The sequence below is a fragment of the Puntigrus tetrazona genome, unplaced genomic scaffold (assembly GCF_018831695.1).
Source record: "Puntigrus tetrazona isolate hp1 unplaced genomic scaffold, ASM1883169v1 S000000456, whole genome shotgun sequence".
Lineage (NCBI taxonomy): Eukaryota > Metazoa > Chordata > Actinopteri > Cypriniformes > Cyprinidae > Puntigrus > Puntigrus tetrazona.
In genome coordinates, this window is record NW_025048098.1 from 160001 (window position 1) to 185143 (window position 25143).

At 34.8% G+C, this 25143-nt stretch overlaps 2 protein-coding genes and 1 long non-coding RNA gene across 3 annotated transcripts in view; 2 read left to right on the forward strand and 1 right to left on the reverse strand.

The window, feature by feature from the left end:
- slc25a32b (solute carrier family 25 member 32b) overlaps nt 1–3029 on the forward strand; it is an 8215-nt gene extending 5186 nt beyond the window's left edge. The window contains exons 5-8 of the mRNA XM_043231828.1: nt 818–972; nt 1186–1299; nt 1562–1707; nt 2351–3029. Coding sequence (XP_043087763.1) covers nt 818–972; nt 1186–1299; nt 1562–1707; nt 2351–2477 — 542 coding nt within the window. The 3' untranslated portion in view covers nt 2478–3029. The remainder of the gene's footprint in view (nt 1–817; nt 973–1185; nt 1300–1561; nt 1708–2350) is intronic.
- Nucleotides 3030–3559: 530 nt separating this feature from the next.
- On the reverse strand, nt 3560–17011 carry cthrc1b (collagen triple helix repeat containing 1b). Its single transcript, XM_043231861.1, has 4 exons — nt 16807–17011; nt 10948–11166; nt 7398–7614; nt 3560–6170 (listed from the first exon to the last, which is right to left on the reverse strand). Exons 1-4 carry the CDS (start codon nt 16921–16923, stop codon nt 6022–6024), a joined length of 702 nt encoding a protein of 233 aa, XP_043087796.1. The 5' UTR covers nt 16924–17011; the 3' UTR covers nt 3560–6021.
- Nucleotides 11174–18876, forward strand: LOC122333991. Its single transcript, XR_006248701.1, has 3 exons — nt 11174–15707; nt 18261–18344; nt 18727–18876. It is a non-coding gene; the product is annotated as an uncharacterized LOC122333991 (long non-coding RNA).
- Nucleotides 18877–25143: the final 6267 nt, after the last annotated feature.

Genomic DNA, 25143 nt, shown 5'->3' on the forward strand with positions numbered 1-25143 from the left:
AAAATAAAAAAGATTATATTTTAATAAAATGTTTAATTTAATGTTTATAAATATTTTAAGAAATATCTACAATACATCTATAAATATCTATAATATAATATAATAATATACTTTTTATGTGCTATGAATTGTATATTAAAGAGACTATTACCTAGTTTCAATTAATGATGATTTAAATCAATTAAATTATTACATCAATTAATAAACCAATTAGTTTTACAGTTTTTACAGATAGTTTGGCATTTAGTTTTTTGCTCTAACTCATCAAGCACTACTGAAATACGTGGCGCAAGAAAGATGTGTGTGTATATGTTAGTAAGAGTTAATTGGTAATAGTTAGTAATATAAATATAATACACACACACACACACACACACACACACACAAGAATGACACCGAATTAGATGTACATAGGCTTGCTAAAATTAAACCTTATTTTTTATAGCCAAGTGGGCACAATCATTAGCAGAGCAATCTATCACTGGACCAGCAGTCCTTGTCACATTTTAGATTAAACGACCACCGGCTAAGTCACGATTCGTCCATTAATATCATAAAAAGCCTTTTGTGACATTAAACGCGATGTAAATTGATCCGAAGGACGGTGTATAATCTAAACTTCCAGCAAAGAGCTCATGCTGAAGAGCATGTGTGTCATGAGCTCCTCTAATTGAACGAGGCACATCCTTCTTTGAAAAGAGCCACCGTGAGCCATTAAGGTCCGCTAATGGCTCTTTTCATGTGGATCTTGGTTTTACAACAGCTGCCGTTCATTTACTTTATATTCGGTCTCACTGTTTTGTTTTGTTTTTTTTAGGGGCGATGACGCTTTGCATGACCAATCCGATCTGGGTCACCAAAACCCGCCTGGTTCTTCAGTACGGCGCCGATCCGTCTAAGAAGCAGTACAAGGGCATGATGGATGCTCTTTTGAAAATCTACCACCACGAAGGGATCGCAGGACTCTACCGGGTACAAAAGGCTTTCTATGGCAGCGTTTTGTGCAGTCGGTGGGTGGACCGTTTCCTTCAACGCCGAATAGTCCACTTCGTGCCACCAGGAGGAGCACTTGTATAAGGAAAAATGGAGCGTGCGCGGGAACGCTCGCGATCGTGTTAGTTGCATGCTGTGGGGTTTGTTTGTTTGTTTGTTTCATCTAGCTGAGTTAACCGTTATGATCCCTAGGGGTTTGTCCCGGGATTGTTTGGAACCTCCCATGGTGCACTGCAGTTCATGGCGTACGAAGAGCTGAAGAGAGATTATAACAAATACAGAAAGATGCAATCGGATGCTAAACTGGTTAGTGCAAGCGCAACACACTTTGATGGTTTATGAAAGGAACTTACTGCATATTGGGCCCCAAACGTTACGTCGTGCAGCGATAAACATTTCAAAATAGCAGTGGAGTCGTCACTTGACCTCGCGTGTTTAATTTTAGATGTCCAAATACATTTTGGCATCACTTTACACAGCGGCGTTATGCTAAACAGCCACGTTTGTCGGTTCATTAATGCGGTTTTTAAAAACTCACGGTGCATTTTGTGCTCTGTTTTCTCTCTAGAATGCATTAGAATACATTACCATGGCAGCTTTGTCCAAAATATTCGCAGTGGCTACGACATACCCGTATCAGGTGGTCCGAGCTCGTCTGCAAGATCAGCACAACACTTATGATGGATTGGTAGATGTCATCCGGAGAACGTTCAGGTAAGCGTGAGGTTTACATACATGTTAATCTCAAGCAAGCACATTAGCATAATGCTGGTCATCTAAATAACAAAACCAGAGACGCAAACGCTATCAAACCCTTCTGAATGCTCTACAGACTATTTTAACTACAATTTATAAACTACAGTACCATTTTTTACCGTTTTTCAACAACGTCTTTTACGTTATGTTATAATTTAACTTATTAAAAATACAATTTTAATATTATGAAATATTATTACAATTTAAAAGTACTGCTTTTTGTTTAAATATATTTTAAAATTGTAATTTATTTCTGAATTTTCACGTGATCAGAAACCAGAAAACCTTTATTGTTTTTTTTAATTACCTTTTTTTTTTTTTGTTATTGTTGTTGCTGTTATTATCATCAATGTTGAAAACAGCTGCTTCATCTAATACATTTTAATCAATTCTGAATTTTCACAAGTTGCATAAACATATCCTCTAAGAACTAGTTTGACCAACTACAGTTAATCGATCAAATTTTATGCATCTAACTTCTAACCAACGTTAGAAAAACGGTTAGACGACTAACTCTTAAGACTGTTTTAAACAGTTATGGAAGAAGATGCAGTTAAAGCATAGTGAGGCATAACTTTCATTTCCCTTGGTGTTCGATCAGAAATGAGGGTCTGTTGGGTTTCTACAAAGGCATGGTGCCCAACCTGATCCGAGTCACTCCGGCCTGCTGCATTACCTTCGTGGTCTATGAGAATGTTTCCCGCTTCCTCCTGGACCAGCACAAGTGAACCGAGAACGGGATGAAATGCATCGGAGAGCCGAGCCGAGCCTGGGAAGGGTCATCCCGTCGGCGACAGTGTTTGACGCCAATGGAGGAGACGGATATGTGAAAGGGGGACAAATAAAACATCCCGGTCCTCTCTGGAAAACTGAAATGCACGATGTTACCGACTGGTCAAGAAACCGATACTCGATTGGTTTCTCTAAATCATAGGTGACATTAGGGTGAATATGGAGATGAGGGATATACTATGTGGCTGTTAATTATATTCACACACAGGCTGCTTAATTAAATGTTTTACAATCAGGTTAACTTTTTTTTATCATGATCTAAAGATGAGTAATGTGACTAACGCTGGGCAATATATGAAATATCCACATTTTTGAATAATTCACTGGTATAAAGTTAAGCAACATCGTGAATATTAAGACCGTTTTAATGCGCTTTTTATCTTAAAGGAATAGTTTGCCCAAAAATGAACATTCTGTCATCATTTACTCGAGTAGTTCCAAACACATATATATATACATATACATATACATATATATATATATATATATATACATATATATACATATATATACATACATATATATATATATACACATATATATATATACATATACATACACACATATATACATATACATATATATACACACATATATACATATACATATATATACACACATATATACATATACATATATATATACATATATATATATATATATACATATATATATATATATATATATATATATATATATATATATATATATATATATATATATATATATATATATATATATATATACATATATATATATATATACATATATATACATATATATATATATATATATATATATATATATATATATATACATATATATATATATATATATATATACATATATATATATATATATATATATATATACATATATATATATATATATATATACATACATATATATATATATACATATATATATATATATATATATATATATATATATATATATATATATATATATATATATATATATATATATATATATATATATATATATATATATATATAACGTATAAATCTCTTTTGTTCTGTTTAAAACAAAGGAAGATATTTCGAAGAAAGTCAATAGTCATTTTTTTCCTGCTGTGGAAGTCAACGGTGACCCAAAACAGCCTGGTTACAAACTTTCTTCAGAATATCTTCCTTTGTGTTCAGCAGAACAAAGAAATTCATACACGCTTGCAACTACGTGAGTAAATGATGACACAACTTTCATTTCTAGGTAAACCATTTCTTTAAGTTTCACAATTCAAGACAACAATTTTTCATCTTTCTGTGTGGCAATATTTGTTTCGGGTATGAATATTTTAAATGTTTTTGAAAGAAGTCTGTTATTCTCACCGAGGCTGTTTTATTTGATTTAAATGGAATATTATTACTATTTAAAAGGACTGTTTATTATTTGAATGTATTTATAAAATAATTTATTCCTAATGATGCAAAGCTGAGACTTCATTGCCACGCGATCTTTGAGAAATCATTCTGATATGCTTATTTGCCTTATTTATCAATGTTGAAACGTGTTGATGTTTTGGTTTTTCAGGATTTATGAAAAGAAATGTTAAAGGAACAGCATTTATAGAAATATAAATGTACTGTAACAAACATTAGACATGTCTTCTCCTCTATTTCAGACCAAACACATGCATTTCGAGAGCTACTGTATACTGTATCGTTCTTTTTAGCTATATTGCCCAGCCTTAATGGTCATTCAATAGTAAAACTGTTTCATGTATATAACTCTGCTTCATGTTCACATCCATGTTGCATTGCTGCTGTATCCTGTGCAATGGCCGAACCAGACCTCAGGCTTTATTCCTACAATCACAGATTTACCGAATCTTGACATTTCCGGCTCATTGCTGACATTTGTGTTAATGAGCTCAGATTCATGGCCTTAAAATGTGTTGCGCTCGTAGGTTAATAACCAATGCTCTTTGAAGAACATGTACCCAAGTTAGGAGTTCTTAAAAAAAATTTATTGACATTTAAAAAGTTGCCAATAAAATATTTTCAGAGTTTTTACAGTACCTGTCCAGACTCGAATCGTTAAACGTGATTACTTACAAACTTAGTTTCGCTGTAGTTGGTTTTGAGAGTCTGTCACTACAGTACAAGGTTACGTGACTGTTTTGGGCCTTGTTTTTAGAGGTAGACGTCAAGAGAGAGACAGAGCTGTTACTTAAATGTACTTCAGTATCACAAAATATTAAAACAAGTGACATCTGCACACAGATAAATCAAGGCTGGAAGGAAGTGAAGGTTCCAATAGTCTTTTTTTTCCTGCAATGGTACAGAAGAACGGTTTTTGGCTCACCAAAGAACCTTTTAGTGATTGGTTCTTAAAAGCATTTTTTCCTTAATTTAGCACACGTTTAATAATATATAGAAACTTTTGTCCACTCTTAGAAATAAAGTTTTTTTTTTTTTGGCATCGATGCTTTCATGAAGAAGCATTATCATCCAGTGAACCTTTTAATTCCACAAAAGTGTTTTTTTTAGTTTAATAATAATAATAAGTCGACATTAATAGTCAACAGTAATTCTGTAATTCAAGGAATTTATATATATACTGTATATATATATATATATATATATATATACATACATACATACACACATATATATATACATATATATATATATATATATATATATATATATATATACATACATTAACTGTTGAGCCCAATTGCATGTGAATACAAATAAATATATTTGTATTTAAAAATAATTATTTAACAAATAATTATTGGTATTATAATTATATTTAATTATATACCCATATATTTTGCTGCTCACTGTGTTCCTGCTAGTGTACACTATTAAAAATAATGGTTAAAAAGAACCTTTCAGTAAACACTTCTTAACAGAATTATTCTTTCTGATTGTGAAGAACATTTTAAAAATCTATAAAAAGGTTCTTTGTGAAACCACTGGTTCCAGTAAAGATCCTTCATTTTGAAGAGTGTAGTATAACTACGTCACCTGTATCTCTTGTAGTGATTTAAGTCTCTTGAAAAGGGTTTGAGTGAAGCATGTTTGGTTCTGAAAGGTCATCACGATTGACCTGAGCGCTTGCGATGTGTATAGATCTGTTGTTTTGACACGTTGTTCACTTTAAACTGTAATACTAAGAGTAAAATAGCGCTGCTGATGACATTCTGAACCAAACAGACAAAGACAGCTATTTTTGCTTTAGATGATTACAACGTTCCAAAAAATGGTTCTTTTGAAAGATGACCAAAGGCCGAAGTGTTTTTTCGAGGAACCAAAACTGTTCTTCTATGGCATCACTGTGAAAAAAAACACCATTTTGGAACATTTAGTGGAATTTAAAGGTTCCATGAATGTTAAATGTCCTTCACGGAACCATCAATGCCGATAAAGAACCTTTCTAAGAGTGTAGTACAAAGCATCCTCAAAGCTGAAAAAAAGTCGCAGGACAGCAAGTGCTCGGACGTTTCTGGACTCAGCTGTTCTGAGGAAGCTCTTCTATGATCACGCTGGAAACAGAATTCCAGCCGGTGGAAGCGTCTCCGTGCGGATAGTCTCCGCAGGTTCCCACCCAGACGGCAACGTCCACCAGGCCTTTCCGCACTCCTTCACACAAACCTTCAACTGAAACAAACAGACGGCGAGTCAGACTGACCGTTTCTCACTGCCTCCATCTGATAACTCCGCTCTTGTTCTCAGATGGCCATCTCAAGATTTCACGTAAAAAAACCATTAGAAAAACGCAGATAAACAGACATGCTTTATTGCACCCTGAAGGGGAATGAGAAATTCAGAGACACCCTTATCTGCTGTAATTAATCCATACCGAACAATTTGCAGTGTTTAGAGCGGAGCGCTTTTCAAAGACTTGCCCCGTAGCGCAAGAGCCATAAAAGGCTTTCACTGAGTGTTTTATTTATCATGCATCACTGTTAATGGACCAACGGGCTGAACTTTATATTACAGGTCAGTACTGAGGTAAAAACAGCATGGGTCATTCTACATGAGCCTGCCTTTTGTGCTCCTCATTAACATATGTGAGGCATAATGGACAGACAGACTGTCATTATCACAAAATAAACCCTAACGCCCAGCATCCTGTGTCATCTTGTAAGGGGTAATTCTGCAGAATGATCAGATGCTTATTATTATGCATGTAAAAAAATATTTTTTATTATTAATATTATTAATATTATAATAATACAAAAATTGTTCTATCTATTAATTCGTTTTCACTGTGTAATTAAAATCTTAGATATTATTTAATTTAAGCTATATTTTTATTTCAGATTTTTTTATTAATTATTAAATAATTAATAACTATAATTTAAATGTATATATATAAACTATAATGTAAGTTTAAATTAATTAATTTATAATCATTGAATAATTTGTATTGTTAATATTAATATAATATTAATATTCAGGTGTAGAGAAAAAAATATATATATATGGTACATTTTTTAAATACTAAATATTTAAGATTTTATTTAATTACACAGTGAAAAAACTAATAGATTTTTGAATTTTTACATATATATATATATATATATATATATATATATATATATATATATATATATATATATATATATATATATATATATAACTTTTATATATTAAGTATTGAAATTTACTTTTTTCACATTACCAAAAAAGAAAAAAAATCTGAAATGCAAATAATGCTGCAAATAATAGTGCAATTGATTAACAAATCTTGCAAATATAAAAATCTCAAAAACTGGAATTTCACACAGGACTGATGTTTGCCGTTGTTTTTGGCAGTCTCTACCTCTCTCAGATTTACAGTTCAGATGTCAATGTCCAAACAAGCGGTTTCTTGTCCCTTACCTGACGTGGTTCTGTGTATGTTGATGGTGGAGTTGAATTCTGGACTTCCCTGGTCCAGGTAAATGATGGACTCTATAGGCAGCGGAGCGGCACATTCTGCCCCATTAAAAGTGAAGTACCAGCGCTGGCAACAAGCTGTCTTACACTTCAGCCTGAGTGAGCCGCTGAACAGCACACGGAGAGCACTGTCTGCATGCTGCTTAGTGAACGTACACTCCTGAAGACAGAACACGGGAAGAGCTGATGAGTCTGCTGCAAAGAAACACTTAAACCAAACACACTGCAAAACAAATACACTGCATATGCGGGGACTGTTTTATGTTTTATAGAAAATGCACTTTGTGGAAAAGAAAATGGAAATGCTTCTTTATTATTATGATTTATGAATAACAAATAATTTAAATTGCTTCCTAATTTCAAATGATTAAATATTGATTTTTCAAACAATTTTAGAAAAAGAAACACACACACACACACACACACACACACACACACACATATATATATATATATATATATATATATATATATATATATTTATTTGTATATTTTTGTGTGTGTGTGTGTATATATATATATATATATATATATATATATATATATATATATATATATATATATATATATACTGTATATATAAAATAAAGTACCATGATAAAAACAAACAGTATATTTATAGAACCATGAAAAAACTGCCAGTACATTTCACAAATAATTAGAAAATCACAGATGATAATTTCATTTTCTTGTCATTTTTTTTTTTTTTTTTTTTTATTAATACTTCTTTTATTGTTGACTAAAGCTAAAAAAATTTCCAATTGAAATAAACCGAAATAAAATAAAACAAATAAGTACATATCACATCCATAACATATTTTTGGATTTAATTTTAATTATTAAATTAAACATTTTATTTATTTACTTTTTAAACTTTAAAATGTGGGCAGCTAAACAAAACAAGACTAAATTCTAATTATTCTAAAAGCTCATTGCACTGTAAAAAGTGCTACACCCACAAAGTAGGTTTTAAATACTTTAAATAGTTTTAATCTAGTTTATTTTATTTGTTTTATACTAAAACGTATTAATATACTTCCTCTTTACTTAAAATATATCAGTTTTTATATAACAATATATTTTAAGTAAAGCTATTGCAATTTATTTGGGTAGTTATTTGTATATGGTTGTTGTGTACAAGAAATGTTATAAAAGTGAGTTGACATACACAATTTATTAGAGCAGTTGTCGGTGTGACAGGTTTGTTCATCAAACGTAAATATTTTAAAATTTTTAGTAGTTGGCATTATCCATTTTTCACTGGCGGGGACTTGCCCAGGCAGATGCCGCATCTTCGACACTTCAACTGTTTGAACGCTGCAGCGGATCTTTTCAGGACTGATTAACACGGTAAGTTGAGCAAATTTAACCGAGTGATTGATGTAGAATCACGCGAAATCGCTTACTCTACTAGGAAGCTGAGGTTAGGTTTGTAAAATTGCACTGTATAGCCAGCTATCCTGCACACGACAAGCCGACAACGGCCGTTCTGATAATGAAAATATTGGACATTAAACGCTAAGGTAAAAGTTAACCTAAGTTAACATTAGTACTAGGCTAGTTTAAGTTAACGCTTAACTAACGGTTAAAAATGATATTATTGGTAAAATTAAAGCCAAAGTATATTTTTAAAACACATAGTAGCCATGACTACAGAACTTATTTCATTTCATATTAACAATGCGGTCTCCGGTGGGCTTTGCAGCTGCGTTATCAGCAGCAGAGATGCTAGTGAATTTGATAGCAGTGGCTCACCTGTTACTAGCAGCACCTGCTAACATCGCCACTGTTACAACATTTAGGATGGACTTGTTTAAAAACGCAAATACTTAGGTATTAATTAGTTGCACAAATGCCCTCCGTTATATATGATCGAAACGGTCGCAGTTTAGAGCCTTCAGGCAATAGTTTTGCGGGCAAATCAGAGATCATGTTATTATACTTTGCATTACTAAAGTAGATGCACAGAACTGACTGTAGAGATGTATGTTTAGACTTCTCTGTCTGATTTTAGAGATTTGATTCACGTTTTTTTTATTCTGCAAAGAATTATTCTGCAAAACTATGTCTAACCTATTACTTAAATCAATTACATTTACAACTGATTTTTAACTTTATTCTAACATGTATTTTCCTGGTCTTTAGATACCCAAGCACTTTTGTTACCTGAGGGTCTTCAAGCTTCATATTCAGGTAAGAAAAAATTAAGAAAAGATACAATTGCAGCTATAACTATTCCCAGGTAAGTAAAACATAGGTAAAATTGCAAAGTATCTAATATTCACCACCTTTAGCAACAAAAGTAAAATTTTGACTTTGTGTCTTTTCTGTCTTTTACCTGTCTGCTCTCATTGCCTGTTCATCTGACCTAACTCTTGATTATTTTTTTGTTTGTTTGTTTCCACCAGTAGAGTCATGATGAAAGCGAGGTGCAGGCTGAGCTTGCAGTTGCCCACTGAAAATTTACATGTGCCATCATCCCGACACAATTGGAATTATCATAGAAGGAAAGCCCGTGGTCAGAGGTGTGCCAAACCTGTCGAAAGCATGCTGCCTCTTGTTTGGACTTACATATGCCCTCGACCTCAAGTATCCCCAAAGTTGGTGTACACATTCGAGATATATCAGAGGCTGTTTGTGGGATTGGACCCCATGCGTCCTAAGCCATCATCCAAGTATACCAATCCTCATTAAGTTATCTTAGATGTTTTCTCAATGACATCTGACATTGTTTGCCATCATTTTACAAGTCTCTGAATTTTACAAGTATTTTGATTTAAAATACAAAAATCTTACAGATTTTCTTTTTCGTTTGTTTTTGACAATACAATGTGATGTTATGGCTCACAGTTACATTTATCTAAACATTGCAGATTGGGCAGTTTGGCTATTTCACTTAACTGTTCAGAACAGGTTGAAATTACACTTACACAATGTTTGTTTTATATTATTGTGTACATGTGCATACATTAATGGCCTGTTTTGTAGTCACTGTTAAATGTGACACTGGTTGACACTGAATAAATGTTGTCTTCAGTCTATCCTATCTTTTTCTTCTTCAATTGATTTTGTAATTGTTATTGACAGTCATTTATATAAAGTTAATCACTGTAGGGTTTAGAATATAAACATTTAAATTTCTTTTCTGAGGGTATAGTCAGGACTCAATTAAAATGTTTATTCAAATATGATTAGATTAATTTTACTAAAAACATAAAGTTCATTAAACCTAATTAAAATGAGTACAGGTTGCTTGTAGCAACCCATAAATAAGTTACCTGTACCAAGAAAAGTAGGTTTATCTAAGTAATACTAGTACTATTAGTTACCTCAACTTGATTTTGTTGCATTTGTATTAAGTAATGTTACTGTGTTTATTATACTTAAAAAAAGACTGCAAGTTGACTCAACTTAAAACATCCAATGCAGCCACTTGCCTCACTTTTTATAAGTTAGATCTAGGTATTACTTTTTACAGTGTGTGGACTCTCACTGTAATTTTGCCCAGGTCAATGCCGTAGTTCAGAGCGTTCCAGGCACACTGCTTGTAGTTGGGTTTCCACGGCTCTTCAAACCTCTCCGTCACGCATTCACCCTTCTCTCCTTTTGCACCATCCCGGCCCGGCAGACCGGGAGTACCTGGAATTCCGTTCACCCCTGGATTTCCTTCCCTTCCTGGGGTGCCTGCTGGACCCTGGTGGCAGCTGGAATACTGAAAACATGCAGGATTCAACAGGAGCTTGGCATAATATTAAACAGCACATTCTGAAGCTTGAAGCGCCTGTAAGAGGTATTAACAATCTCATCTAACGCTAGCCAGCGTAATGCATCTGGAATGAGCTCTTATGGCGCGGTCTCTGGTTACTGATGAAAATACCATACTATAGCTAATACTTTTTTGCACAATGTTGCTAATGGGCATGGAGAAGCAGGCTATACTGAGCTGCCTGCATTAAACCTGGTTGGATGGAGACTGAATCATTTGTCCATTCAGATTGTAAAACATAGGTCATTGTTACTATCCCATTACACAGTTGTTTGCAGAGTCTCGGATATAAGCGGCGTAAAACGCAGATAGCATGAAAAACTTAAACATGTCTCTGTTTCAGCTCAAAGTACTCCACAGATCGTTTATTATAGGATTTTGAAAATGTCTATTTTAAGCGGAAGCAATGACATGCTGTTATCGTGCATGTCTCTTTAAATGCAAATTAGCTGCTGCGCCCCGCCCCCTTCTCCAGAATAGGGCAGTTCCATTACGGCTAGTTTTATAGCTATCAGTTTAAACTTCTGATAAAAGGTTTTCTGAGGGCACACAAACCGGATGTCACATGGCTTATGAGTAAATTAAGTTCACTTTGATTCAGGTTTAGGTCATAAACATGCATAAGTTGCAAAAACACAGCTGATTATGTCTGTGAAGTTAAACGGCTGGAAAATAAATCACATATTTATATTAGATCTGTGTATTAAGTGATTAAAGAGATGCGGGCGGGTTTTGGAGTTATAGGGTGGTTGTGTACACACGCTGCAAACACACATTTATGTTCAAATCACATCTAAAAGTGAATTTTGCTCTTTAAAACCATTAATACTTAGCGTTTAAGCTAAACTGTAATCCATAACTTTTTTGTGTTCACAAATTTACAACATTAATAAGCGAGTACACCGTGAATCCAGTTTCCAAACCATGATTTTGGCCTGTCTTGAATCACTACGTTAATCCTATAATAAGTGTTTATATTCGGACTATTTAGACTGGTTCGGGAAGGTACCGCTGCGGAGTAGCCCGGTACCTCCGTAAAATCGTCGATACGTAAACATAGAAAAGTAGATCCGGCTAAAACGTCCTTCCGCAACACGCGCGCGGTTCTGTGCTCCGGCTAAATAGGCGTTTCCGTAAAAGTGCTTGATGAATCTTTGAACCATTTGTGAATCATTTGCTTCGAACGGGGGATTCTGAACACACGGCAAACTGCTAAAGGCGCGTGATTTAATAAACGAAGATTCAGTCAGAACCGTTTTGAAATGTTTGTCGCTAGGGGCTGCAAACATGTTTAAAAGCGATCGATTCACTAAGTAGTTAGTTGATGCAATTGATTCAAAGTTTCGGAAAGCCGTTATTTTTCACCCGACTTCCTGTTACAAACGCCGTTGAGAAAAAGATGGTGAAAAAGCTCCCTATTTACAACAACGGTAACATATCAGGTAACTAGTTTTGGTGTTTTGAATGTTTTCTAGGGGTATATGGTACACTTATTCATGCCGAAATCAACAGAACAAATAGTGTAATATTAACCACTGCACATGCGGAACAATTCATTTCGGTTCATATCAGTGTGTGCACTAGGACTTACGTAGTGTTAAATTTTAATTTATTTTTTTGCGTCTGGAGAACTGAACTACTACTTTAGCTAACTAGCTAAATAGCCAACCTGAGCCCCCCCAACCCCAAAAAAACTAAAATGACTAAATGATAAAATGACCAAAGCGCACGGAGCATTGCTAAAATTACAATTGAAATGGAAACTGAGCATGCAAATAAAAGCTCGCTTAAAATATAGCACGTAAATAAATATTCATAAAGGCTGGCTGGCACCAGCAGGTTAATACTAGCCTTAACACGTGCGCTAACAGTCAAAATATTACATTATGTTATGCATGCATTTACATCTTCTGCCAGAACCGGGGAAAACAAAGTATTAGCGCGGCAGAGCCCGTGTGAGCACAAAATGCATTTTAATGAACATTCACCGAGGAGGCGCGTACTTTATGCCAACGCCACTGATGGATGAGAAACTTCGCCAAAATGCCAGGTGGAACAACCAGCGGGCTCTCCGATCAAAGCGCGTGCATAATAGGCCGTTTCGAGTTCTGTGCAAACGCTCCGCGCGCTAGCGAAGCAGCGACACGCCAAGCATTTACATCTCAATAAGAAAGCGGCTTCCTATCGAATATGAAACGGTGTCGTCGCCGTAACCCAACCTCGTGCGCGCAAACAATGCGCGCGGCTCCGAGCGCGGGAGGTCTGGCTTGCTCCGCTGTCACCCGAGTCTCTTCTGCAAGAGTAATGCAGCTTCTAATCAGCATGCCTGCGAGCAGAGAGCTGTGGAAATAAGGGCCCTTAAATAGGTAATAAATCTTCCTGATACAGGCCACGGGCAAGCCAGGAAGTGAAATGTATTCATATTTATAAGCTCGCGGTGCCGTGGACGAGCTCAAGCCTTCAGTGCGTTTGGCTCTGCTGCTTTTATTGACGGAACACACCTGACTGTCCTGCAAACAATGCCTTGCGATGCACACAGCCTCGTTTTTTGTTTTTTTTTGGGCGGCTTAGTCGTGCCAGGTTCATTAGTGATGCTTCCCCGACTGGTCTGAATGAGAAATTCACCCTCCATATAATCTACCACCGAGAGCAAATTCAAAAGGATTACCTCGCCTGTTTTTCATTACAATGATGAATCGACTGGAATGTTTACCTGATACAATCATTTACAATAAAACACCTTTTTTTTGGTGATAGAGTAACTCTGATCCAGAAGCTAAGATGCTTTTCCCAGTCCGTGATCAATTGGGCACTGGATTTGTTTTATTATATTTTATTACAGTTTATGATAAAACATCTTAACTAATCTGTCATGGCCTGTAACCTTTCCTGAAATAAAGCGGTGCTAGTTGTTTAGATCAGGTCAAGTTGATGGAACAAAGTCATTTTGAGAACATGTATATTAACTTTGATTATAGATGTGGCTTGTGACAATATATCTCAAAATTTGATCATGACAACCAAGAGTAGTTTATTCATTAAAACAAATTTGGGTAAAGTTAGCATCGTAGGCTCACCACTGCAGTGAATGGGTGCCGTCGGAATGTCCAAACAGCTGATGAAAACATCACTCCGGTCCAACAATTAACAGCTTGTGAAGTGGAAAGCTGTTTATTCATGAACAATAAATCTTTAAACTTCGCTTCTGGACAAATCCAGAATCCAGAATGAGGCTTCCTCCAGTGATAAAAGTTCTTTCCCTGTCGTCTTCTTAAATCAAAATCATATATCACAAACAACCATATCGCAAGCATACAAACATAGTACATCTTGATGGATTTTTTTGTTTTGTTTAGAAACACATGCCTTTTGATTTTACTAGACTTTAATGGACTGAAGTGAAATTATTGTGATGTTTTTATCAGCTTTTTGGACTCTCATTCCGACGGCACCCATCCAACTTGACATTAAAATCGACAATTGTGGTCAGATGGAGTGGGCATCCCAACAAAGCTTGAAATGAAGCAATTCACATATGTTTCAGGCCTTATAAAGATCAATCACGTCTCTACAAACTCTTAAAAGTGCAACATGATTCTACGCCTTGTAAAAAAAATAACTTTAAGTCTTGTTATGGCTTGCTGTAGCTTGAGAGGTAGAATATCAGATACGCTTGGGTTGCTGGTTGCGTCTGGGCTTTTTAAAGTTAACTTTAGCTTACTAATAAAAATGCAGATGGTTCCACCTGCAAGATTGTTGAATAAAATTATGCAAAAGATGAATATCAAATTTGTCTTGAATTGGACCTCGGGAGATTTCAAAGCAATCAAGGAACGAAATGAGGCGAGGAATTTTTAACAGCCAACAGCTGTATATTCAATTGATTTAGACGCCGAGAGACAATGTTCGAAGTGGAATACTAGCGCACTGCATACTGTTCAAACTATTCACAAAGTACGTGAAACTGAGTGCGTCGTATTTAGGAGATCTTCCGCTTGTTTTGCAACAAAAAAATAGTTGAAACTCTAAAATTGCCGCTAAATTTAAGTTGAAGGATTTTGCGGCCAAAAATTAAATTTAGCTAAAAATGTATTCAACCTCATGCCGTCCAAAATGTAGATGAGTTTGTTTCTTCTTTGCAACGGGTTTCATTAGAATTAGAATCCAAACAGTTGATAAAAATATCACAATAATACCAAAGTATTAATTTAGCATCAGTTTAAAATGAAAAACGCCTCGATGATGGATTTGTTTCTTACACAGTTACACAGTCTTACACTGTTTTACTTCATAAGACATTAATTAATGAACTGGAGTGCTGTTGATTACTGTGACTATTATGATGATGTTTTTTACCAGCTGTTTGGACTCTCATTCTGACGGCACCCATTCACTGCAGAGGACCCATTGGCGCGCAAATGATGTAATGCATTTCTCCAAATCTGTTACAATGAAGAACACACATCTACTTCTTGGATGGCCTGAGGGTGAGTACATTTTCAGTACATTTTCAGTTTGAACCGCATTGAGTCCAACACAGTGCACTGTAGAACTATTCCGCTGCAAAGCACAGGTATCATCAGCTGCACACTATGAACAGTATAAAGCATGCATATTTCAGAAAGAGTTACCTAATCTCTCGTAGTGAAACAGACTAACATGTTTCAGCATTTGTAAATCTGAGCGCTGCGAGAGTTGTTCCTCCCAATAAAGAAAAAGCACAATTCTGGTTAGTTTCCTGCAAACTGTTCTCTCTTAGAAGGCTCTGAACAGAGTTTAAACAACTTTGTCACATGCTTTTTAGCAATTAATCCATTGCTAGTGCTTGGTTAACTGGTCCCTACGACTCGCATTCTTCTCGCATCTGCAAAAATGAATCTGGCATTGTTCGATATTGGCAAAGGCTTTAGTCAATAAGAAAAATTTGCACTGTCTGCAGGAAATCACAGTTACTGTATTGATTTCTAGAAAGGACAGAATCAGCCAGCGTAGCCAATTATTTTATACTGCACTTAAAACTGAAGTGTCTGATTTGATGACCTCTTTCAGACAGTTCAAAATAAAACCAAGAGTTTCTAGAACTTCCGCAAAGAGGACCGACCTTCCTATGCGAAAAAGCAGATGAAAGCGCTTTAATAACTGTCTTGAAGAAAAAATGGAGACTCGCTTAAGTGTACTGAGGTTTCTCTTGAATAAAAAAAGCCCCCAAAATCTCTCATTTCTCCTTTTAGATGTTCAAAAGAGATCTCAAACTGTGCAAACAAAGTTTGCAATCAAAATTCGGTAAAATCAGCATGATCTCAAACACTTTTCATCAAATTATTCCAATAACGGATGATCTGAGGCGCTATGCGCATTCATTTTTCAGCTCTATACTCTTCAAAGTCAACACTGACTGGAATTTTATGAGAAACATCTTAATAATTAAGTGAAACATAATTTAGTCTCCAGAGCAATTACAGTTTCCTTTGGGTTTAAACGAATTACATAAATATACAAAACATTACATAGAAAGTTATCTTGCCCTTTGATGATCATGTTTTGCAAGAGTGGCAAAAATAATACAATAAATACTTAAAGTCTTACTTTCTCCATGTAGTCAACATCCTTCTGGCGCAGGCCTCTGGTTTTTAATTTTTCAGCTTCGTAACACGTAAACAATAAGCAGGAGACGATCAATACTGGTGTTTTGAAGTGTCCCATATTTGAGCTGAGAGGTTAGAGAAGACAGGGCTGCTTACATCTGTTGAGCTCTGGACAGGACTGAGAGAGAGAGAGAGACGGAGAGAGAGAGAGACAGAGAGAGAGAGAGAGAGAGAGAGAGAGAGAGAGAGAGAGGAAGAGAGGGAGAGAGAGAGAGAGAGAGAGAGAGAGAGAGAGAGAGAGAGAGAGAGAGACAGATAGAGAGAGAGTGAGAGAGAGTGAGAGAGAGGGAGAGAGAGAGAGAGAGAGAGAGACGGAGAGGGAGAGGGAGAGAGAGAGAGAGAGAGAGAGAGAGAGAGAGAGAGAGAGAGAGAGAGAGAGAGGGAGGTGGGGCTGATGTGATCGCTCCAGGGACCAATTATTCCCAGACCGCCGGTGAAACTTTCCCTCCACATGTAGAATGGGATTATAATGGGCCATGATATGACATAAAACAAGAATCAATATTTCAGATGGTCTTATCAGTGGTTTCTCAGAACCTATTGATGTTTTGCACAGGTAAGATGACCTCTCACCCTGAGCTTTTTTGTCTTTTCTCCTCATCCAATTATGTCGCAACAGTTTTTTTTTAATGTGTGTCAGAGCACTGTTTTTGTCCCAGCTGGAAACGTTGCATTTAATGGGATAGTTCACCCACAGCTAACAATTCTGCCATTGTTTACTCTCCCCGATGACTGCTCAAGTCTGGAATTTTTTTTTCTTCCATAGAAAATGGCAGGAAGTACTTCGCCGAGTTCACGGTGCTCTTGACCATACAGCAAAGGAGAAATAGCTTCAATAGCTTCAGCTTCATAGCTGCACTTCATTCATGAAATCTGAATCAATGTTTGCTGAAAAAAGGGAACAAATTTAATTAAAATAAAATACATTTTTTACATTTAAATATACCATGCTAATAAGAGTTTGAGAGTTTTAGTGATTGATTGAGATTTAAATAATTTTCCCCCCTGTAATTATTACAGAAAATAATTTCATCTTTGCAGGGTTTTAAGGTATGCTGGGTGTCTCAGATACTGTTGTCAAAATGGCTTTTTGATTGCTTCAATTTTCAGCGAATGTACTCCCAAAATAGACTGATGTCCTCTAAAAATCTAGCAGTTTTTCCATTCATTTTTCCCATAGGGATTTTAAAAATCTTTGTTAAAGCAGCCATGAGACAAACACAGCCTAAAATTTCTATTTGATGCTTTTTGAAAATTGACCAAAAATGTGCAATTAAATGAAGCATTGCAAATGGCAAAGTAAAATATAAAAGTATTCATTTAAGGCTGTTGACCGCTGTAATACGTGTATGTATATATGCTACTTTTTTTTTTTTTTTTTTTTTTTTTTACCAGTACATCTGCTGTTAAACATGATTTTGAGTGGATGTCTTCAGCAGCAGTATATATCTCGATTAACAACCTCACAGCTCACAGCAGGTCAGTCTTTAATGGTTTATAAGTTACTGTTAAAAATCAATTCTCCTATGGAGAAAATGAATGGGATTTTTACTCCTGGAACAAGAATGTTACGCTCAATAGTGATTTTGTTCTTTTTAAACCCTATAAAAAGTCAATATATGAAAAAAAATAGATTTTTTTTGAATGTGCCTTTTGTGTTCCAACCTAGTATAAACTTAAATGACATGAGGGGGAGTAATGACAGAATTACTATTTTTTTATTAATATCTTAGAACTCCATCTGACACTGCATTTACCGGCTGACTAAGATGTTAGCAAGTTAGATTTCCCTTTAACTTCACATCTAAAACAAGCGCCCCATTCAATATTCCCGTCTCCCTCCATTTTTCCTGAACGGCAGCCCCCTGGCGACATCCCAAGGCCGGAGGAGAAGCAAACCTGTGTGTTTACTGTACAGAGCGGCGATTCTCTGTGACCGTGGTCTTCCTCTCTGCTGAATCGGCCCTTTCTCCTCGCATCACAGCCGTCCATTCATCGCTCTGTCGAGACACTGTAAATACGAACAGTTTTGTGTTTTACAAATCACGGATTTGAGCTGCTATAAAGTAAACTTTCTGCCGCGTGACTGGCCAGCTACCGTGGCCCCCGGACGAGAGAGCCTTCTAGTAAAACTTTCTAAGCTTCATTGTTCATTTTGTATGTGGCGACTCACGCATATGCCCTTAAGGGTCTGTCAGGCTTGTGTGTTTGTTTTCAGGCCAGGTATTGAGTGAAGAAGGGCGGTTCGATGAACTCTAGACTGGTGGGCCGGGGGGGTCTTTCAAGAACAGGGTAACCGGTAACTTAAATGTTTTAAGTCAAATCCTGCAAGGGCTGATCATGAATGCACGACCACTTACTTATTTTTAATGGACAGACAGAAATTTCAGAAATTCAGAGAACAGAATCTATACCAGTCTATTTTAGGGTGGTTCAAACCAAAAAAGTGAACACATTGTACATCGTACAAAAATACATTGTAGCTTTTTTCAGCTGTTTTGGGTTCTTTTCACTTTGCTCCGGTGCGAACCGGCTCAATCGAACCAAAGCGCAGTCACGTGACATCCGCTTCACTCGTTGGCCAGACTGCGCAGTTCTTGTGGGTTTTAGAAAGTCGCAACTTGATACGATCCGCACCTCATGCTACGCTAAACTGCAAAGTGTCAGCAAACACTTCCTCGTCCCATAATGGTTTAGTCCAAAAACGCGCAGTTCTTTTTGCAGTTGGGTCTGTTTGAGGTTGTATCGTATTCTCATCATAAACGAACCGCTCCGGGGTTCACTTGAAAGCGTGCCGTATGCTTGTTTGGTCTGCTTTTTGTGCGCACCCGAATACAATTGATGGATATCGAACTCTAGTGCGATTCTACCAATCTAAATAAGGCAGGTGTGAAAGCACCCTTAGATAAACCAATTAATAGCATAAAAAGATTGTCAATAAGATAGTGGGTGGTTTTTGTGTCATTAAACAGCAAGGATAAAGCATTAACTACAATTATTTAAAAATCCCTGTTCTACTCCCTTTCAAAATTTTGGAAGCGGTAAGGTTTTTTGAAAGAAGCCTCTTCTGCTCACCAATGCAGCATTTATTTTTTATTTCATAATTACAGTAAAACAGTAGTAACGTCAAATATTATTGCAATTTAAAGTGCCCCTATTATGGGTTATGAAAGGTTCATATTTTGGTTTTGGGAGTCTCCAACAGGGTCATAAAACACTTTCATTTTCTTATAATATGTGTTTATTTTTACCTTATTTGTTCAACAACTCCCAAATGATTAATTCAAGGATTTTTTTCCCAAGTCTGCAGTGATTGGTCAATTTAATTTAAAGCTGTGTTTTTGAATTTTTAATGGTACTGGTTAAAAATGTTCATCCAGACCAACACGAAAATAAAGTTGTCCCAGGTCTGCGTGCATGAAAAGAGCGGCAGCATACTAATATTTAATTTTGTTAACACGAAACGTCTTGTTTTAATGATTAAGAGTCAACTTTTCAAGAAGTTTTCATTCACTTTACACACTGTTTGAAAGCTGATTTTCAAAAATCCATAATACGGGCACTTTAAAATAAAGGATCCATATTTGAATGTATATTAATAGTAATTTATTCAAAGCTGAATTTTCAACATAATTACTCCAGTCTTCAGTGTCACATAATCCTTCAGAAATCCTTCTAATATGCTGATTTGCTGAAACATTTCTTATTATTGTCAATGTTGAAAATAGTTTCATATTTTTCATATATATTTATTTATGGTTTCTTTTGATCAGTAATGCATCTTTGTCAAATAAAAGCATTTATTAAAAAAAGTAAGGTACATTGTATATTAAAAGCAAGTTAATTTCTGAGAAAATGATGAATAAATATTAAAATAAAATATATCATATTATAATTTTTGTTATTATAATAATATAAATTGATTTATAAAAATAAAAAAGATTTTATTATTATTCACAACTGACTTTTTTTTAATTCCCAATCTTCTCGTTGAATATCACTCACAAGTACATGTGATTACTGTAGTTGAGAACACAATTTCACACTGGCTTTCAGAGATTCTCAGGGTTACTTAAAGCTTTCTTCAGCAGATGGCAATGCAGCGTTCTGAATCTTAGCGTCTATCAGACTGATGTTGAGAATATTCTTAGACAGATGTATGTGACGTTATGACAGCTCTGCACACCATACATCACTTTCACACTGAAGGATGCCACACGGGTCAATGGATGCACGAGAACCGATATCCGTCCCCATGGTTACCAGCGTCCAACGTCCTAATAGAGACACTGAAAGAGAAGAAGAAATCTTGACATCTGCATTTTCTCTCTGTGGAAAGAAAGCAAATAGTCAGACACTAACAGTACAATATTTTGGAGGTACCGAATATTGCACTGCAATACTGAATATTTACACGTCATAAATATTCAGTATAACAATGACATTATATTCAGTGACACACGTAAATGTCCAAAACACCATGGTTTTAATATGGTCAATGTCCCACAATACTGTGGTGTGTATATACACACACATACTTATTTTTAGATGTTTATTATGCCCATCAAGGTTGCATTTATTTGATCAAAAATACAGGAAAAATGTATCATTGTGAAATATTATAAAGCAATGTATAAAGTAAAAATATTTCTATTTTTTTAATAAATGCTGTTCTTTTAAAGTTTTTATTCATTAAAAGTATTGCAGTTTTCAGTACATTAAGGTTAATATTTAAGAAATATTTAAGAATATTACTTGTTCCTGTATTTTTGATTAGATAAATACAGCTTTTAAAAAAAAAAAAAAATTGACTGGTAGTACACACACACACACACACACACACACACACACACACACACACACACACACACACACACGAGTTTTTTTAGAATGAAAAAATTCTAAAAAATAAATACGGTATTATCGTGGTATAACAAACCAACGAAATAGGACAAAATGAATAAAATAACATTGTACATGTAAAAAACCCCCAATAAAATAACAACTAAAGCACAAATAAGCAAAAAATGTTTATGTAATTATTAACATAATAATCACAAATAATCAATTGAATAAAAACCAAAAAAAACATGGTATTATCATGGTAAGTAAAAAATAAATACAAACTAGTTACCATGTCCCATGTCTGTGAAGGATACATCAGTTAGAGTAAATAATTGAAATGGAGAAGAGAATAAACACTGGGGGGCAACAGTGTCATGTGGTGTCCTCGCAGCTGTCAGATTGGCTGATTTTTTTTCAGAGCATTTCTGCAGTCGGGATGCTATTCCCGTCAGGGTCTGTCCGCTCTCACGCTCCATGAAGAGCCCGGCTGCAAATAGACAAGTGCTTGAAATGAGTCTCCCCATGATGCTAATTACTGTTCGACTCACAGCTGCAGGATTTCTGCGAAATGATGGTGGTTAAATAAAGCAACAAACTTTATTGCTTTAATTCTCTCATGTGTAACACCCCTCAACTGCGGAAAATCCACTATAATTTACCATAATATATAGCTTTTAGAAAACTGCCAGTATTCATACAGAACGTGCAGGTACAGGTGTGTCTACAGACAAAATTTCATTGAGTTGCATAATACTTAAAATAATATAGCATAATATTAAATATGACCACAAAACCTGTCTTAAGACACTGGGGCATATTTGTAGCAATAGTCAAAAATACACTGTATAAAAATTGGTGGTCACTTTATGGTCAAAATGATATGCCAAAAAATATTAGGATATTAAAGATAATGTTTCCTACCATAAACATATTAAAAATATATTTTTGATTAGTAATATGCATTGCCAATATCTTCAGTGAAATGCGTATTTATTCAGATGATATATATAAATCTCAATTTTTTGTGGTCCATGGTTACGTATGCGTAATAAAACCACTAAATAGTAAGCGTTAAGTTAATATTAACATAGTAAATACAAAATAAATAAATGTAAACAAAAACAATATATTCATGGTATATGTAAATAATGATAATTATTAAAAATAAATTAAAGAACATGATATTTACATGTACAGGTGTTATGTCCAAAAAAAAAAGATATGAAATGGTAAAATAATAATAATGAAAACTTCAACATTATGATGCAAAAATAATAATTATTATAATGATGCTGATTAAGAACAATATAAATCAATACAATAATTATGAAATATGATATTTGCGGTTACAGGCGTGTTTTATATCATTTGCAGGATTTGATGGAATTTAATAATATTTAAATTATCAGTACTATGAAAGAAAAAAAAATTAAAGATAAAAATAAAACCACAATATTGTCGTGCATGTAAATGACGATAAGCAAAATGATATTTACAGTTACAGTTACAGGTGTTAAATCAACAATTACAGGATTTCACAGAGTTGCATAATATTTAAAATATTTGCATCATCATTTCAGGGAGACGAATGAATATTCACGCACAGCGTCAAAGCTGGATCTATCCTGAGGGCACTATAGACAAGGTTTGATGGCGGCGGTCTCACCTGAACTCCACACGAGTCTGACAGTCAAAGGAGGGCTGGGTCTGAGGACACGCTTTGTCTGACACCCAGGGACTCGTACAAAAGAAGCCATTTCATGTGTCACATTGTCATCAAAGGAAGCCAATTTTTACTCAGGCTTTTTACCCCCGAAGATTCAGCGAGCAGATGGAAAAGTCATCCGGCGTGACAGACAGCTGAGAGAGAGACGAGGGGCCCGAGAATCTCAAGCAGACTTCTGCCCTAATACAACAGACGCCATTCAGCAAACAGCCATTTCTCAAAGCCATTCACAAAGCACACAATCTCTCACATGAGTGACGATATTACCGCAAAACTCCTCGACATCTTCACTTTGAGGAGGTTATTACAGGAAAAGTTAGCCGGAAAAATCTAAACTCTGTCAAGAACTTTCTTCTGTGCAGCTCAAAACAATTAACGCATTTAGCTGAATGTCCGTGCCGCTCTTAGAAACATTTACATAAAAACGCCAAGCAGTGACACGCGTGACCGTTTACGAGTTTATACTTAAGAATTAGTACAAGCAAGTAAAAAGTACACCGCCTCTCAAAAGTTCAGAATTTTGATTCGAAGAAATGACTTTTATTCCATCAGAATGCAATATATTGACAATAAGTGACAATAAATGTCATAGGCATAAAGGCATAAAATAATAATAGAAAATATTTTGTTTAAATATATATTTTTTTGAACTTTCTTAGATTTCTGAAGGATCACGTCACACTGAAGACTAATACAATTTTACAATATTAATGTAGTTTTAAAGTAATTTATTAACTAAAAAAGTAATGCTTTAAGTTTTTTTATTTTGTTTAAGTTTTATGTGTATATATATATATATATATATATATATATATATATATATATATATATATGTATATATACATATATATATATATATATATATATATATATATATATATATATATATATATATATATATATATATATATACATGTGTATATATATATGTATATACATATATATATATACATACATATATATATATATATATATACATATATATATATATATATATATACACATGTATATATATACACATATATATATATATATACATATATATATATATACACACATATATATATATACATACATATATATATACACATATATATACACATATATATATATACACACATATATATACACATATATATATACACACATATATATACACATATATATATACACACATATATATACACACACATATATATATATACACACACACATATATATATGTGTGTGTGTTATTGTTGTAGTTGTTGTTATCATTATTATTAAATTATGAAAACTAAACCTTAACAGTATATATCAGACAACTTTTATGGTGCTTTTTTTCAGCTCGATAGGTCCTGCTTTTATCTTAAGCAAAAGAGATGTACAAACCATCCACATTTTGACCTCAGCTCACCTAAAGAATGGAGATTGCAGTTTTGGAAAAGTTTGTCTGTTTGCATCTGCATGAGCCGACAGTCTCTCTGATGGAGTGAGTGCACAAGATGTGCTGAACGAGTCTCCGAGGGACGGCCCGGTCCAAAGAGACTGCTGCACTCGGGACTCATCCACACTCCATCTATTCCTGCAGCAGTCAGGTTTTATCCTGCTATAATCTAAAGAGTGTCCCCTGACAAAATGTCAAGTATGGTATGATAGAGCGCAAAGCCGCAGCTTGTCTGTTATCCTGCAACATTTCGCGTCAGATGAAAATGTCAGCTTCAGATT